The 16,520-nt window shown below is 37.4% G+C and overlaps 1 protein-coding gene across 6 annotated transcripts; it reads right to left on the reverse strand.

Moving 5' to 3' along the window:
- Nucleotides 1-1,547: 1,547 nt before the first annotated feature.
- Nucleotides 1,548-16,475, reverse strand: LOC110835652 (uncharacterized). Of its 6 annotated transcripts, none has more exons than XM_022076089.2 (9): nucleotides 16,136-16,475; nucleotides 14,225-14,337; nucleotides 13,230-13,458; nucleotides 10,473-10,701; nucleotides 8,193-8,488; nucleotides 7,544-7,765; nucleotides 5,574-6,125; nucleotides 3,043-3,249; nucleotides 1,548-2,579 (listed from the first exon to the last, which is right to left on the reverse strand). In XM_022076089.2, exons 1-9 carry the CDS (start codon nucleotides 16,322-16,324, stop codon nucleotides 2,487-2,489), a joined length of 2,130 nt encoding a protein of 709 aa, XP_021931781.1. In that variant the 5' UTR covers nucleotides 16,325-16,475; the 3' UTR covers nucleotides 1,548-2,486. The 6 variants fall into 6 exon arrangements, with proteins under 6 accessions (XP_021931781.1, XP_021931786.1, XP_021931783.1 ...); XM_022076094.2 differs by having other exon boundaries at nucleotides 16,433-16,451; XM_022076091.2 differs by lacking the exon at nucleotides 16,136-16,475 and adding an exon at nucleotides 16,016-16,091.
- Between the last annotated feature and the right edge of the window lie 45 nt (nucleotides 16,476-16,520).

Below are 16,520 nucleotides of genomic sequence, written 5' to 3' on the forward strand. Positions count from 1 at the left end.
CTACTTCTGAAGGCACCGTCAACTCAATTCACAGCCTCACCGGTGAAATACACAAATAAGAGAACTTAAAGTACAACAATTAAATTAAATATTATGTTCAACAAAGGATCTTTATCATACCTTTTGTAAATCATACATAGAAAACACTAAATTATATATTACTAGAGCAGAGCGCTCCTTCCGGAGCGCCTCGGTGGGGTTGGTCAAGTTTGTAAAACGCAATCAACCTTGTGTAAGAAACTAAACTACCCCCCCCCCCCCCCCCGAATGGAGGGTTAAAACAATTGACCAACCCCCCTTCGTGGGGGTTGGTTGCGTTTTAAAACCTTAAGTAACACACTAAACTAACCCCCCCAAAGGGGGGGGTTAGTTTAGTGTCTTATTCAAGTGTTTTAACCCTTGAATGAGCAGTATGACTTGGATGAATATTATTATTAGTATCAGATTACGTTGTTGGTGTTGGTAACGTCTTTTTTCACTTTTCTTAAATAGTCTTATGACGCTGTTCAGAGGCGATGTGCTGCTTCTGGAGCAGTGATAATGCGACTGGCTTGGTAGTGAAGCGTTATTTGTTTACATTGTTGATGATGTCATTTTTTGAAGACGACTAATCACAAATTTTTATAGTAGATAATAGAGTAAAAGAACTCTCATACAGTGGATATGAAAATGACACATTTACGAGTGAGTAGATATTGATCAACATTAGTGCTCATTTAAAAGCAGAATGCATTGCAGCAATTGATTCTTCAGTGTGGCATGTCAAAAAGCTCAGTTTACACTAAAGTTAAACTGTGAAAGCTACAACACTAGACCCATCACTGGTCAGTTACACCCATAAAGGGGGATGGAAAGGGGACTCTGAAGTTTTCCATTCTGATACCAGAATTTCTGCCATTTTCATCATATATACCACTTCTTTGCTTGCTGAATGGCAATCACATCCCCATTTCATCATAGGATATGTCATGTCTGTCTGTGATTACCACATCAGTTCTTCTCATTTTATTCTAAATTTATAGATTTCATAGATATTAAGGCCAAAAACATGTATTATACTCCTGTCTGGTGCTATCCTATGACTGCTGTGGACAGTCTGAACAGTTCATAAATACGCATGAACATCATCAACTATTTCTGAAAATATACATCAGTCATTAAAAGAAGTAATTTGTGAAGTTCTGTGAATGCTCTAAACAAAATATTTTGGATTTCTTTGATTATTTGTGTCTTCTCCCCATTATCAGCCCAGATAATTGGGAGTTAACTATAGTCTGATGACAGAAGAGACAGAACTTTAACACTTACACATATGCATACTTGGAAAGAAATGACAGACTTCTAGATACCAGGGCCTCATCATAAAGCTCTAAGTCCCCTCCAATAACAATCATTCTCAGTATCACCCTATCAATTGGAGTAATGAAATCCATCCATCCATCCATTGGTACTCCAAATTGAAAAGTGGATTCTACATTCTTGTCTAGATGGACAAAGTTTAGGAAGGTCATCACATGCCATACCTGGAGGTATTAGATACACATACACAATTTTTAATAAAATTTTATTCAAATTATGCAGGCAAGTCCTATAACAGAACACAAGGATAAGATTCATATGACATTAAGAACAGTGGCAAAAATGCCTGTTATCATAAACACCCAAAGCATTAAAAATGTAATTTGACATTAGTCTCCAAGCCTGCAATGAAAGTCTTGGTATGACAGCAATTTTTGTAACAGTTCTGTATAATAATTGTATTAGTTACTACATCTCCTACAAACTCTTTAAATAAAATAGTTTAAACAATTGTTATGCCTGATGGTCAAAATTTGCCAGTGAAAAGTTTCCTCTGTTCCCAGTAACTCGTGTATCTTACCAACTTAAATCTCCTTCAGTATCATGTTTCTCCACCTGCCCATCTACAGAGTTTCCACTGCCATTGCAGAATTCAGACAAAATAAATGGGTGATAAATATATCTTGGAATATTTGCATCAGAATGTTACTCTGAGCTGAATCCAACAAGAGAGCTCTTCTTATTCTTTAATTTCTTTAAAAAAATTGTGCATATGTATGGCCACTGAAAATGTTTGCTGAACAATGTTCTATAGCATGAGATGTAAGCCCCAATTTGGATAAATAATGATGTGGGGTAGGATAATCAGCAGTGATTATAATTACACATTATGCACTAGGCAGCCTTTCAAACACATCATCAAGCAAGCCAGTCCAGAGATAGGGATTAGCTCAATATATTGGGCCCAACAGAGTAGGTACCTGAAGACGGAGATAGAGCCCCATCACCAAAACGTCTTCTATTTTATTATTTCTTAGATGGAAAATATCCAAGAAAATTTTTATTCAAATATACTGGGGAAGAACTACAACAAGAATATTTTACATCTCTTTGGTTGGCAACAGTACTGAGGAAAGCTATGGTGTGTTAATGACATACGTGGCACCACTCATTAGGGAGGGCTACTATTAAAGTGGCAAGTATTTTGCCACAGCATGTCTCCATTCCCCTTTCAGCAAATTCAGGTTCTTTCCTTCTAACTCCACATCTGCCTTCAGGTTCTGAAATCAGTATAAAGCCATGTCACAATTTAAATCGAATTGTAGTGTTATCAGAATTATCTAACAGAATTCACAAAAGTCTTAATTGTTTATGAAGCACTGCTTTCTTATAACAGTGGTAATTTGGACAACTGTGGAAGCCAACGTAACCATGGTAACCTTAAGTTAGATTAGGGCAAGTGATACAAGAGGTGGTAAGGAAAGACTACGTCTAGTAAGATGAGGTTGGGGTAGGTTAGGCTACATATTTAGAAACCAAAATTTTCAATTGTGTTCCAATACGAATTATACCTTTGCAGTCTTGTTAATTTGTTTTATTGCCTTCCATTATAATTCATTAATTTTATAGTCTGTTATACTGAGGTTTACTATACTAATTTAAAATTTGTTAAACTAAAGTCCTAATACTTGGGGGTTTCTTTTAATTGGAGCTTTGATCACACTAACAGAATAAAGTTATTACCTGAGCCATACTGAAGATGGTACAATTAATCAGAACAGTTTTCTTGAAGTTGTTTTCTTCATTCAAAAGCTGAGCCAGGCTTTGTTTTAAGTGGTGCAACAATTTAATGTCTTTACACCTGATATGCATTGTACTGAATTCTGCATTCAGCAGTAGCTTGATACAGTGGCAGCCAATGTACAACTGCAATTCTCTTCCTGTCATGACCTGCATATTATTAAACATAAATTACTAAATCCCTGTACAGTACTTTGTAACTGTTATGGTAGTTTATAAGGAAGGATGCGGGGGAAGAAAGGAGAATTCAAACATCTAGCATTATCACAAACACCCATAACTACGAGGGGCAGTCAAAAAGTTCCCGGAATTGTGGTATAGCACTATAATGGTAGGACATATGGCAACGCTTACCTAATCACCTTCAAAGTAGGACCCTTGCGCGCACACACACTTGCTCCATCAATCCTGCCATTGTTGGAAGCACCAGTGGAACGCTTCGTTTGGAATCTTCCGGAGTTCGGCAGTCACATTCGATTTGATGTCCTCCATGGTTGCGAAACGCGTCCCCTTGAGACCCATTTTCAGAGTAGGGAACAGCCTGAAGTCACTAGGAACGAGATCCAGAGAGTATGGTGGTTGGGTGATGACGGGAATGCTTTTCTCGGCGAGGAATTGCTGCACAACCAGCGAGGTGTCGAATGCGACGGCTACAGTGCTATACCACAATTCCGGGAACTTTTTTACTGCCCTACGTAGATGCTATGCCGAACTATTTCACATATTCACTGGGCATTTGTGACTTTAAAATTTCGAGAACTTTTACATGACGGCTTTTGCTTTGCACAGCAGCACACAAACTACCCAATCCATCGTAATCATAAATGTACGCAATGCTAGTACAAACCAGCCTTTCACCAGTCTGCTTCTTACACTGCATCTTTCTCTATTTTTGTATGTGGCACTGGACTTTGTTCCCCTAACCATCAACTCATCTCAACAACAGCAATGTCAAAGTTCACTCTGTGCAACAATTATCAAGTGTTCGAAATTTTCAAAGTCCCAAACTAGAAGTGATATTGGTAACTGTACGGCTGGCATCATAATTCCAGTAATTTATAATATCCTTGTATATGTCTATATGTGACTGTTCTGTACCACCCATTAATTACAGTTATTAATGTCAGGTGTCTATTAAGCTAAGATACCAATATGTTTAGTTAATTTTAAGTAAACATGAATTAATGTTAACCCTTCAGCGTGGAGTGCCGAACATCGCTCGTCATGACGTAGTCATCCCATGGCGTGGAGTGCCGAGCACTGCTCGCACAATGCGCGCTAAGACTTCTCCTTCTTCGTAGCAACTGACCTTGTATTTTATGTATTCTGGATCCAGCAGCCATGTAGAGAAAAATGCTGGCTATCGATTGATATATAACGTGACTCTGACAGATCGATTTTACCAGTGTTTTTCGACTTTGAAATATAGATCGATTTTTGAACTTAACTGCATTCAGCCTCTGCTTTGTGGCTCTCTCTAGGGAAGACAAATGGAGTAATATATTTAAGGTTTCGACGGCTGTGTAGGACACATTCCAACCTTTCTAACGGTATATGATGTCAACGACCTTAGTCAATGCATTCTCTGTTCTCCCCTTGGTAAGAACAGAATTCTATAGTACATATCTGCCGTCAGTCAGCCGTGAATATGGCTTCGAGTAGCAGGCGTTTTTTGTCTCCTCAAGACATTGCTAGAAGTGTAGACGAACCTCTCACTGATTCCGAAAGTAGTGTGTTCAATTCAGATGATGAATCAAGTGTAATCGATGATTTACCTGTTCGTGAATTTCTTACATGTGACGAATATGAAAATGAATACAATGACGATGAACAAAGTGGGAGCAGTTTACCGAGTGTGGCACGTCCTACTGCTTAAGGTAAATTTTTTACCTTTCTATAAAGCATAGTGTGTTGTGAACATTTTGTTCAAAGTTTCACTAAAATTCATCAATTATTAGGGAAGTTGTGCCCATATAAGTAAAATGATGCACTTTCAGCTCAAAATTAAATCCCCATGCAGAAACTCCTCCCACAGCACGGTATAGACTTGGGATTTAAATGCTTCCACGCTGAAGGGTTAATGACTTTTCTGAGGTCTGTGACCCAAGTCTGGCAGCAAAACACAGGTGAAGGCTATATTTCACTTGGATGCTCATGTTCCCTCATAGATCAATCAATAAGGTACAAGACTGGTGTTGATGCAGAGATCAAGAGTGCAGGTTTGAGACCCAAATCTGTATGTTGTATTGACACAAAGAACTCTAAATTTTGTCTACGTGAAGCACATACCAGACCAACTATAAATTGCTCTGATACTGGAAAATGAGCATTTTTGTGAACTTTATAAATTCTTGTAATGAGGTTATGCCATAAAAAAATCATCAATAAGGAAGATGCTTAAGAAGCTTTTTCAAATGTTGAGAAAGATTCTAATGTGCCTGCAGCTAGGCTTAAATACTGAGACGATAAGATACCTTGGTAAAGAGATGCCTGCAGTTCTTGGTAACTGCAGCCCATATATCGCTGGGGGTGGCCCATTCTGTGATCAATCTAAACTCATACACATGCTGAACAGGCTCTGTGTTCTCTTGTGACTCCAGCCTCTTAATTTTTTCTCCCATATGGCTATGGCCTATCTTCAGTAGATCCTCTGACAGTGAGCTCTTACAGCTTTGACAAAAGGGGAGAAAGAAGAAAGATACATCCAATGTAGCTACAGCAACAGGAATCACTGCCCAATATGTGCCTTCTGTGTCGCCGTCTTCTGAAATCTTGGCAACCAAAGAACAAGACACCTGAATGAGGGAAAACGGTTCTGGAATGCTTGCTGTGATAAGTGTCTTCAAACTGACACCTTTACGGATTCTCTGTTCCAGCTTGATGGTTTGATTAACATTCATTCCTTCTGAGTTTATAGACACATGCAGTGACCAAGTTTCTGGACAGAAATCTTGATCTTCGTTGTTTTTCAAATTAATTTCAAATGCATACTGTGCAGCATCAGTGCCTCTGGAAGCATCATAAACCTGTAAGCAGGAATAATACACAATAATTATATTAATTTAGATACTCAGTCTGTCCTGTATAATTTCAAGATTTCAGTACAGAAAATTAAAATCATGGCATATAAGGGGATGTTCTCTTAACCTTTAAATGATGGGGATTTAAATGGCAAAGTGGTAGCAGCCCTACGGTGTTTTTTGCAGGTTTTTAAACTTTTGTGCACGCTCTACGGAAAACTTTAATATTATCTAAAGTAAACATGATAAATTGACAAAATAAAAGCCATATTTATTCGAATAGAACAGAGAATACATAAAGTTTTTTAAAAATGCAGTTAATATCTTAATTGCCTATATAGGCCTTAGTAAAATTACTTTCTTCTTTGGAAGCTCATTCGACATGATAGAAGCCATGGTTGTGAACTAATGACCACACAGAAAAATTTGTTTCCCCTATTTCAGTGGATACACATTCTTTTCACAGATCATGCCGAGGAATGTGAGTAGCTTTGATTAGGGGGTCTGAAAACGAAGCCGAAACCCACTTGACAATAACAATGTTTAATTCTGTTTATGGTTATAGTTACCGGGTTGACAGCTCGTGTTGAACTTGTCAGAACCCTAGAGAAAGTGATTCAATATTTGCAGCCCCTAAAAGAGGCCAAAAGACGTAGCCAAGTCTACTTACAATGTTGCAAGTTTTGAGTTCCGCACCGGGAACGTTCGTAGGGCTGAGTACTCAACTTACGTTCCCGACAGGGAACGCTAGTAAGATAAAGGTTAACAGAGAAAGTCAGTTGCTTAGTAATATGACTTAGTCTGCCGTATATACGTGGTATTATTATGAGATTGTTAATGATGTAAACATTAAACACTGATGAAATTATATATGACAAAGCCTATTCCTCACTTTTATAGAACAGAAGGATAGAATTTAATGACTTATGTTTTAAAAATGCAGTCAGAAGACAGTTTTTTATTCTCAAACATTGTTTAACTGGGAAGCCTGTCAAGTCAAAAAAACTCAGGGAATCCACACCAAAACAAATAATACTGCAATCCATACTGGAATACACAGGTTCCCATATGCATTCTTTGCTAAATATGCAGTACTGCCTAGCCTTACCTCACTTAGGGCTATCCTGATTACCTTGGCTCCCATGTTGTCATGTAATCATTCTTACTAAACAATGCATAGTCTTACCTACCCTCACCTTTCATAACCTAGCTTTAGCTGCACTAACCTAACTTAAATTATAACCTAAGGTTTGGCATAAGATTACGTGGCAAGAAAGGTGGAAGGACAGTACATAAGCAACCCAGCTTAGCAGTGATAAAACATAACAAATATATTTTTTAAACTAAACAGAGATATTACAGACATGTCCAGAAAAAGTCAATCACTGGTCCGATATATATGTATAAGAAAAAATACTTTATACCTGCACAGAAAGTGTGAATGTGTTTTGGAGAAGTTTGTCTCTCTTACTAATACTTATGGCTTCCAACATCTTTTCCTCTACAGCCATCTGTTGTTTGAGTTTGGTAAGGTGTTGCATCTTCCTGTCCATGTCGGCCATGACGCTGGGTGGAACGATAAAATTCTCTGGCTGGCAGGCTGGCATTTTAGTTCCCAGCTGAACACAGTACAATGTGAGATGAAGCTGTTAACAAAATAAGAGGTTTACAATAACAGCATGCTAAATTAAAGATACAAATTCAACATGAAATTTATCCTATCCAGGTCTATGGTCAGTCAGATATTTTAGATATTCTCACAGCATATGTCAGTCACCAGGCATCTGTACAGAACTCTAAAAAACAGAATAGCTTAATGAAGTAATGGCATTTAAGGGTTTATAATCCTTTATTACTAGGATCAGATATTGCAGCCTACTGGAACCATGTGTGCATGCATCATGAAGAAAAAAACATGCATTGTCATTTAGAAAGTGATCTAATTAAGAAAACAAGAATAATGATAAATAGAAATTAGTGAGAGAACAGTGAGCCTATTTCTTTCTCAAAATTTGCAAGCCTCATGGGTAAATATTGATATGCTGTAAAATGTGGTAATATAACATTACTTACAGTGACAACTAAGATGAAATCTGAATCAGGGACCAGGTCCATGGCACATACACCCTTTATTCCTGTCACCCTGTTCTCCACAACTGGTTGACCCCCACTACCCTTGGTCAATTTGCTGTGCCAGAGATCCACAACATCAGTAGCCACAATTCCATCCTTCACAGGTAAACATTCCTCCACAGACCCTGGCAGATACACCATGTGGTACTTTAATTTTTGCTGATCAGACATAATGTACACCACTGGACCACTGCGCAGCACCACCCCCACATGAGAATAGAGACATGTTACTGGGTCTGCAACAGAATGTGGAGGTTTCTCATATACTGAAGTGCAAGAAACTAACAACTAAACAGTGGTCTCAGGTTGTGACGCTGTGCAGTCTTGTAGGTAGTAACCAACATCCCTCCATCTTAACAGCTGTGAGAAGTTCAAAGCTCATAAAGTGACCAACAAACTAACCCTTTGGTAACAGAACATAATGGTTCAACATTATTAATAGTAAATCATATTACTGAACATGTTTCTGGTCCAGTTGAATCTGATATGAGGTTTTCATGGTAGTGAAGATGATGATCTGGGTTGGCACCATGTAGACTCATCAGTAGACAGATCTGGTTCATAACCAGTACCTTGTAAACACCCTGCCCCTCCCCCATGCACGCCACAAGTCCTGCCCACCTCATCCTCCTTGATTTAATCACTCTAACAATATCAGATGAGGAGTACAGGCGGTGAAACTGATCATTATGCTATTTTCTCAGCGATCTATCTTCTTCCCTTTTAGGTCAAAATATCCTTCTCAAAGACCCTCAATCTATGCCCCTCTCTCAGAATGAGAGACCATATTTTGCACCCATACAGCACAAATGATAAAATTACACTTTTTTAGATTTTAATCTTTAGACTCTTTTGACGTGAGACAAGAAGGTGAAAGATTTTGAACTGAATGATAGCAAACACTCCCTGAATTTAATGTTCTTGATTGTGTCATGAGTGTCATCCCCAAGTACTTGAATTCTGTCACATTTTCGAATGATTCATTAGCTATCCTTATATTCTGGTTCTGTCCTGAATTCTGATGCTGCAACATGATCATCTACTCCGTCTTTTCTGCATTTATTTGTAGACCAACATCCTTACTAGCCCATAAGAATGTTTCTGTCTTCACTTTTACAGTATTTATCACCCGACAGATTAATATCATCAACATGGACCAAAAGTTGATGTGTCCCATCAAATTCCAAACCACCCTGATTTTCTTGGACTTTCCTTATGGCCTATTCTAAGGCAAAACTGAAAAGCAGTGGAGATAAAGCTGCCTCCATCATCAATGGAAATGTCAACAGATGATGGTGATGGGCCAAGACCTACAATGATGATATGTATATTAAACTGATTCCTTGACAGCTATACCCCTTTGAAGATGTGCCAAGTCGTGCAATATTTGTCTCAGTGGTGCCCTAAGTTCAAATGTCCTGCATGCTGTTACCTAGACACAGTTAAGAGTCCACTTTCATGTTTCTGCACCTCCTTTAGTTAAAACAGATTTTAAAAAGTAATTAAACTAAAATAATTATAAAAATTCATGAACACTCTTTCTTTATAAAGCCATTATTTCTGTGCATGTTTTACTGTTTAAAATCTTAAGATGAATTTGAGCAAAATAGTTGTGAAAAATGTACAACATATAAATCCAATATACAGCAGGAAATGCTACACGCGCTTCAAACTCCTAAGATAGCTATGAGGCAATTCAATACTGTTCAGTTTATGAAAACATTATTGATCTGACTACTTCTGGGTTCAAGATACATATGTTGGAGTTTGCACCAAAGACCACAGGACAGCACCACAGAGATAGAACAGATCCTTGCTGGTGAGTCAGTTTCTAAACCTATGAGGCCTTAACACTACACATCAAGAATAAACCTAGAAAGGAAGAAGGTGTATAACATTGTATGCAACACAATTCAGACTTGGCACATGTTGTGGATGTTCAATGTGCAAAAGGGTTCAACGGGAAGAAAGAGAACGATGCACAGAAAGCACGGTGAGAGCAGAAAGGAGACCGGCATAGTAAATACGAAAGAGGAAAAAGGTGACAGCCTCTTCTGCATACTCCAAACACTGTCTCGGAAGTCCCACCTCGACCAAGCCTTCATGGTGTGGTTCATTAGCACGGCAACAACTTATCTTTATGTTGTAAGCATGAAAATTTCCAGTCTTCTTCATTTTGGAGAAACAGGCTAAAATTAAATCAAGATATAATTTACCAACCTCTGAGACACACAATTCCTGCAATAGGTTGTGTGGTGCAGTATAACATTTTAGGAATACCCACTGGAGATCTGCTTTCTGTTGCTACTGGAACACAGTACACTTGGCCACAACCCAAACCAATAAAAATCACCTGTGACCATACCAATGCTTTTTCTTCAAGGAGCAAACTTGCTAGAATTGGATCCAAATCACCACATCTTACAGATGTTAGTGAACAAGAAACATCCTGTATGTGCAGAATCATCATAATATTAGATTACTTTAAAAAATAAATATAATTACACAATTGGTTTATTAACAGACATTGCAAATTTCACTTTCAGAACACAAGTAATAAATAATGCTCTCCAACCTGAATAAACCACCATCAAAAAACTATAACCAACAAGAAAACTCATAGGTCAGAGGAAGGAAATGGAAGCTTCTTAACTTGTCAGGCCATTAAAGACACTGGCAGTGTTGAGACTTGTTGTGAGGTTTCCTCAACTGAAAAGGCAAAGCCCAAGAAAAAGTACAAGACTGTGTAAAATGAATGAAGGCAGCTTCTACTTTGTATAAAAACTGTGAACTGGGTTTTCAACTTCAAAATTGCTTCATGGTCTATCACACCAAAACCAACTCCAATGAATGAGAGTGATGAAGATAACTATCATCCTCTTAGCAGCTTTCTAATGCTGAGTAGAATATGGAGTGTAATGTAATACACAGTGTAATGTAAAATCAAGGAATTCTGGTACATACAAGCATGACAGACTGAATGTAGTCTTCTACCTCATGGCCCATGGTGTAACACCCAATACATAGTTTCTCTGTCATGAAATATGTTCAGATTCCCAAGCTAACAGATAACCATACAGTGACAGATTTATCTGAAAATACTTTTCTACCAGATATAAAAAGTAAAGTAAAGTTTGTCCTGCTACGTGCCGTGTAGGCGTTTGGGGTGAGTGGAGGTATAGCTCCTCTCTTCCGTGACCTCGGCACTAGATGGGGGTGAGTGGTCAGCATCACGCCCCGGCCGGCTTTACCCCCGGGAAAGGACCCCGGTACCCATTGTAGAGGAGGCTGGGTGGGCCCCAGAGCCGGTCTGGACGCAGAGGCTAGAGGAAAAATCCTCTGCCCCCATCGGGGATCGAACCCCGGTCGTCCAGCCTGTAGCGAGTCACTATACTGACTGAGCTATCCCGGCTCATAAAGTAAAGCTGTCCCACTATACGCCATGTAGGCACTTGGGGGGAGTGGAGGTATAGCTCCTACTCATTCTTGACCTCGGCACTAGATGGGGGGGAGTGGTCAGCATCACGCCCCGGGAAAGGACCCCCGGTACCCATTGAAGAGGAGGCTGGGCGGGCCCCAGAGCCAGTCTGGACGCAGAGGCTAGAGGAAAAATCCTCTCCCCCCGTCGGGGATCGAACCCCGGTCGCCCAGTCCGTAGCCAGTCACTATACCGACTGAGCTACGCCAGCACATACCAGACATAAACCGTAAGATAAATAAGCAACAGTGTGTTTAACTAATGAAGCAATGGAACAACTTATTACAGCACATAATAAAAGTATTATGTAGTCAATTTTAGATGCAGTGATTTATAGAAAAGGGTCTAAAATAACAATTTTAAGATTTAACAAGTGGTGACAAAGGACATGGACCTGGAAGTCTTTTGTAATCACAGTGATTTATGGGAAATTTCACTGGAGTAAGTGAAAAGTGGCTGGTAATACAAATTGTTTTATAAAAAAAAAGTAGTGGTGGTAGTAGTCTAGCAGGGAAAATTCTAGTTCTCTCTGAATTCTCAGAATTCTTGTCCTTATCTTGTCTCAAACTGAAAAAATTATTTTTGCACATACCTACTAAATGCTATAAATTTTTTAATGTATATGTTACTGGAAATACCCTAAATCTGTCTAAATTAGTTTACACTACACAAAACTAGAACTAATTATTACTGAAACTTAATGTCATGTAACCATACCTACAGCAACTAGTTTTTACAAAGGGATGTGTTCAACCTATATGGACTAAAAATAGCAGTAGTCACTGTTAGGTTATGTTTCAATAATAATTACTTCTTCTAGTTTGGCTTATGACAACCAAGCTTAGATGGCTTCTGGGTATTTCCAGTAACACATACAGAGTGAAACAAAATTTGCAAGATGGAGCACAAATTCTGTTTTACCCTATATATTGAATTACACCTAGTTTAAACTTAACATATTAACAATAAGAGTGCAAGAGCTTACATAAACAAAACAATATAAAGTAAACCTGAAAATTACAAAATGATACGGAGAAACAAGTTGTTCAAAGGTGACCCCAATGAAATGGTGTGATTGCAATAAACACTGGCATAAGTTGGACAAAAATGTAACTGTTAAAGAACTGTAAATATACTGTACTACAACACAGTACTTGAATTTGGAAATGTTTATTAATTCAAACAGAAAACATGCCTGCTAGTATTAAATAATGAAAAGAAAAATGTACAGATCAGTTTTAAATATTGTCCTTTCAAATACTGTTGTCATCAGATAATATTTGCAATTTCATTGCTAGTTCCCAGTGAATATTTTAAAGTCAGGTAATTTGTAATGACTTCCATGCCAGTACCTGGCTACAGGCCAAGCCCTCGATAATATTTTAACTACAATTTTTAAATTAACAAAGGTTTCTAGCAGAGAAATATGTCAGTCACTAGTTACAAAGTAGATGTGTACTTCTCTTAAATGCACATTCTTGAACTGAAGCCTTACTTACATTACAAGCAGATTCTGGCAGCTGAGCTGAAACTTTTTTTTCTACTTGAACCATTCTTGGGCCAGTCTTGTACACATCAACATAAAGCTTCTCCTTCTTCTTCTTGACAAGGACAAATCCCATAAACAGAGAGCACATAGCCAGTACTTTCTGGTGCATCCTGATGTGCATCTTTAATGCCAAAGATCCCTTACTAATGGCATCACCTCCACCACAGCCTGATGTTGACCTGTAGAGAAAATTTAAAATTTCACCAAGGAAACATGACCTTTTCCTTTAGTCAAATAATTAATTCTCTACTGGCCAGTATTAGTAACTATGTATTTATTCATTCATTATGGTTTATTTAACAATGCTGTCAATATATCAGATTATACAGAACTGAATGATGAGATGACTCATGAATCAGACTGAATGTGGAAGGAAGTGATCCTGGCATAATTTATGGTACTATCCTGGTTGCCTGCCTGAAGTAGCTGAGGAAAATCACAAAAATCCCTGTCAGGATACCTAGTATCAAGGCTGAGATTTCAATCCAGGATCTCTAATAATTTCAGGTTAAAGAAATATAAGAGACAGCCATATTAAGCACTTATAAAAAAATATAAATTGTAAAAACAAATTTGAAGTTTACTCCACCATGATGTACTTTGTATCACCACTGCTTTGTTCATTTCAATTACAATTTCTTTAAACTGAGACCTAATTGTGACAACTTCATACCTTGAAATGGGAGGGGGTCATGACGAACCTCTGAATTCCATAGGAGGGGTATTATTCCTTGAACAATCAAAGAAAAGTACTATTCAGTGCAGAATCTGTACAAGATCACTGCTTCATTTCTTTGAAAAATTAAAAGTAAAATGCCATAAGACTGACTTATTCATGGCATGGCTGCCAAGGTAGGAATACCTTATGGCTTATATCAAGCTATTTTATTTCAATTGTACTAGGATTACTATAAAAGGCAGTAGTCAGTTACTCAATTTACTCACACTAAACATTTGTCTGCTGTCTCAACAAGCAGGTACAGAAAGCTACCATTGAACACTCCGACCATATCTCCAAGCTGCAAGATACTTACAACGCTGCCTTCAACAGACAGCACCTAAACAATATACACCTTTATGACACTGGAGCAAGAAAAGGTAATCACTTCTTATAAATCCTTTGAAAGTGTAACCAAGTCAATATTAAAAATTAAAATCTGATTAAATTAAGAGATATTAATCTTAAGAAATTTACATTATCATAGATTTCATAATAGCTTTTCTTATTTTATTTTACAGAAGACCCATTTTTCATATACCTCAGACCTCCCCCAAGGTTGTTTTTCCAGAAAGGTCTCTTGATCTTCCACCCATCACTGTAGTAAATAAATTGAGGATGTCACTAACTTAAAAGAGATACTTTAGCCCAGAAAACTCATGTAGATCTACAGGACCTGAAGGGTTTGATGGAAATTTATTGTAACCTTCCAGAACAGCTTCCTTTTTTGTGCTGTCTATCCTGTATGGTTCTAGGTTTTACTAGAAAACTTGATTTGTGTAATGTGGTCCCTCAGCAGCAATACACTAGAAATTATGCCAATGTGGTTCATTTAGAAACATATCCCTTATATACAATGAAGACTGAAGAATGTAATTAAGTTTCTGCTGAAAATACATTAATTTTAGGGGCATACAAGCAGAAAAATGGATGTGCTATATATAAGATTACTAACCAAACTCCTATGGTCTCTAAGAAATCCAGAACATCTATGTTAGGCATTAGAAATACTACTATGCTTCCTGTTATTGCCATGAAAGCTAAATGTATGTTTTTATATAATGCTTTAGTCCTGAAGTGATGTCTCAGTTTATCAAAACATCACTAGAACAATGAAAACTGTCTTCTTTGTACCAGACTTAAAACTAAACACCTATGTTTCATTCCATTTCTTCATCAAGAAAGAGAACTTTTCTTCTATAAAAAATATGTGGGTATGGTCAAACGGTTATTTAATTACCTTGTCTTCCAGCTGTTTAAACCCCAGGCAAATTTACTTACCTGAGGCCGTTACTATTTATGAAACTATTAAGCATGCCAGAGACATTACGCTTGCAAACATTTCTAACATGGTGAGTGGGTTAACATAAATTAACTATTTACATATATTGGACAGTATTGGAATTTATATAGTAAGATACCTTCTTGTAAGGAAGCTACTTGTATGAAAGCTAATTAAAACTATAAGTATAATCTTGTAAACACCCAAAGGTGACAAGGCAGAAAAACAATTGTCATTTCTATATTGGTCATTTTCAAATGTGCATCAGAACTTTTGAATAAATATCATACTCTTTGGCCAATGTGTTCATGTACACTATATCCAAGGAAAATACTCAGTTTCCTGATACATTACCGCATTATATATAAAAAAACAAATGATTGACTAGCATAATTGTATACATATATATTAATATTATCTCAGCTAAGTAAATGCCTGATATGAATAAACTGTGCATATATTCAAGCAATATCATATAAATGTCATCTCCACTTAAAAGTACATAACTAATAAGAAGAAGACATATAACTGTGTCACATATAAACGTAGAAAATATATGTAAGAATGCCACAAAATGAGCATCATTTGACAATGTAGCTCCTTAATTACTATACTGAACTCACTGGCAAGAATAATAATGCTAAAGATGGTGTGGGCTTGATAAAATAATTAAATAAACAACAAATGAAAAACCAATGACAATTCAAATGGAGCATTGTAACCGTACAACACCTACCAACATTGCGTCAACTCTAGAACACCTAGATATCAGTCGCTAGTGTGTAAGTGCTACACATACTGGTTGACAGTACTAATAATAACAACAGTGGTGGGTTAAGACAAATGATAAACTTACAATGGCTTTGCTAGAATCATTCCCACTTTGCAGTTCAGGAAGGTTAACATGGTCGTATATCAAAATATCATTTTTAAACCACACAATTACTATATCCCTTTTTTCGAATTTCAAAACCTTTATGCCATCAGGGCATAAATCCTTCACATTGTCTGGTACTGCCCAACGCAGAACATTAAACCTACTCATTTCACTTCCTTCACTTTATGCCAATACGCTGCATTACTCTTTCAATTTAAAAAAGACGAAAACAGATAATTTGGTATTACTTTTATAAACGTATTGTATATTTTTTACCCAAATTTATTTTAAGACTTCCAGCGCTAATGGTGGCAATAATCATGTACTAATATATTTTAGGACATAGTCTACATTTATTGGCGGT

The sequence above is a fragment of the Zootermopsis nevadensis genome, unplaced genomic scaffold (assembly GCF_977971745.1).
Source record: "Zootermopsis nevadensis isolate Lab colony 2312 unplaced genomic scaffold, Znev_1.0 Znev_ptg000030l, whole genome shotgun sequence".
In the NCBI taxonomy this organism is placed as follows: Eukaryota; Metazoa; Arthropoda; class Insecta; order Blattodea; family Termopsidae; genus Zootermopsis; species Zootermopsis nevadensis.

What these genes read in the sequence shown, in the direction of transcription:
- LOC110835652 (XM_022076089.2), bottom strand. Translation starts at nt 16,324, where the DNA reads ATGAGTAGGTTTAATGTTCTGCGTTGGGCAGTACCAGACAATGTGAAG. An exon ending in TGCCAGAATCTGCTTGTAAT is followed by an intron (nt 10,702 to 13,229) that starts GTAAGTAAGGCT and finishes CTGCACATACAG; the next exon opens with GATGTTTCTTGTTCACTAAC. An exon ending in CATTCACACTTTCTGTGCAG is followed by an intron (nt 6,126 to 7,543) that starts GTATAAAGTATT and finishes TCCTGCTTACAG; the next exon opens with GTTTATGATGCTTCCAGAGG.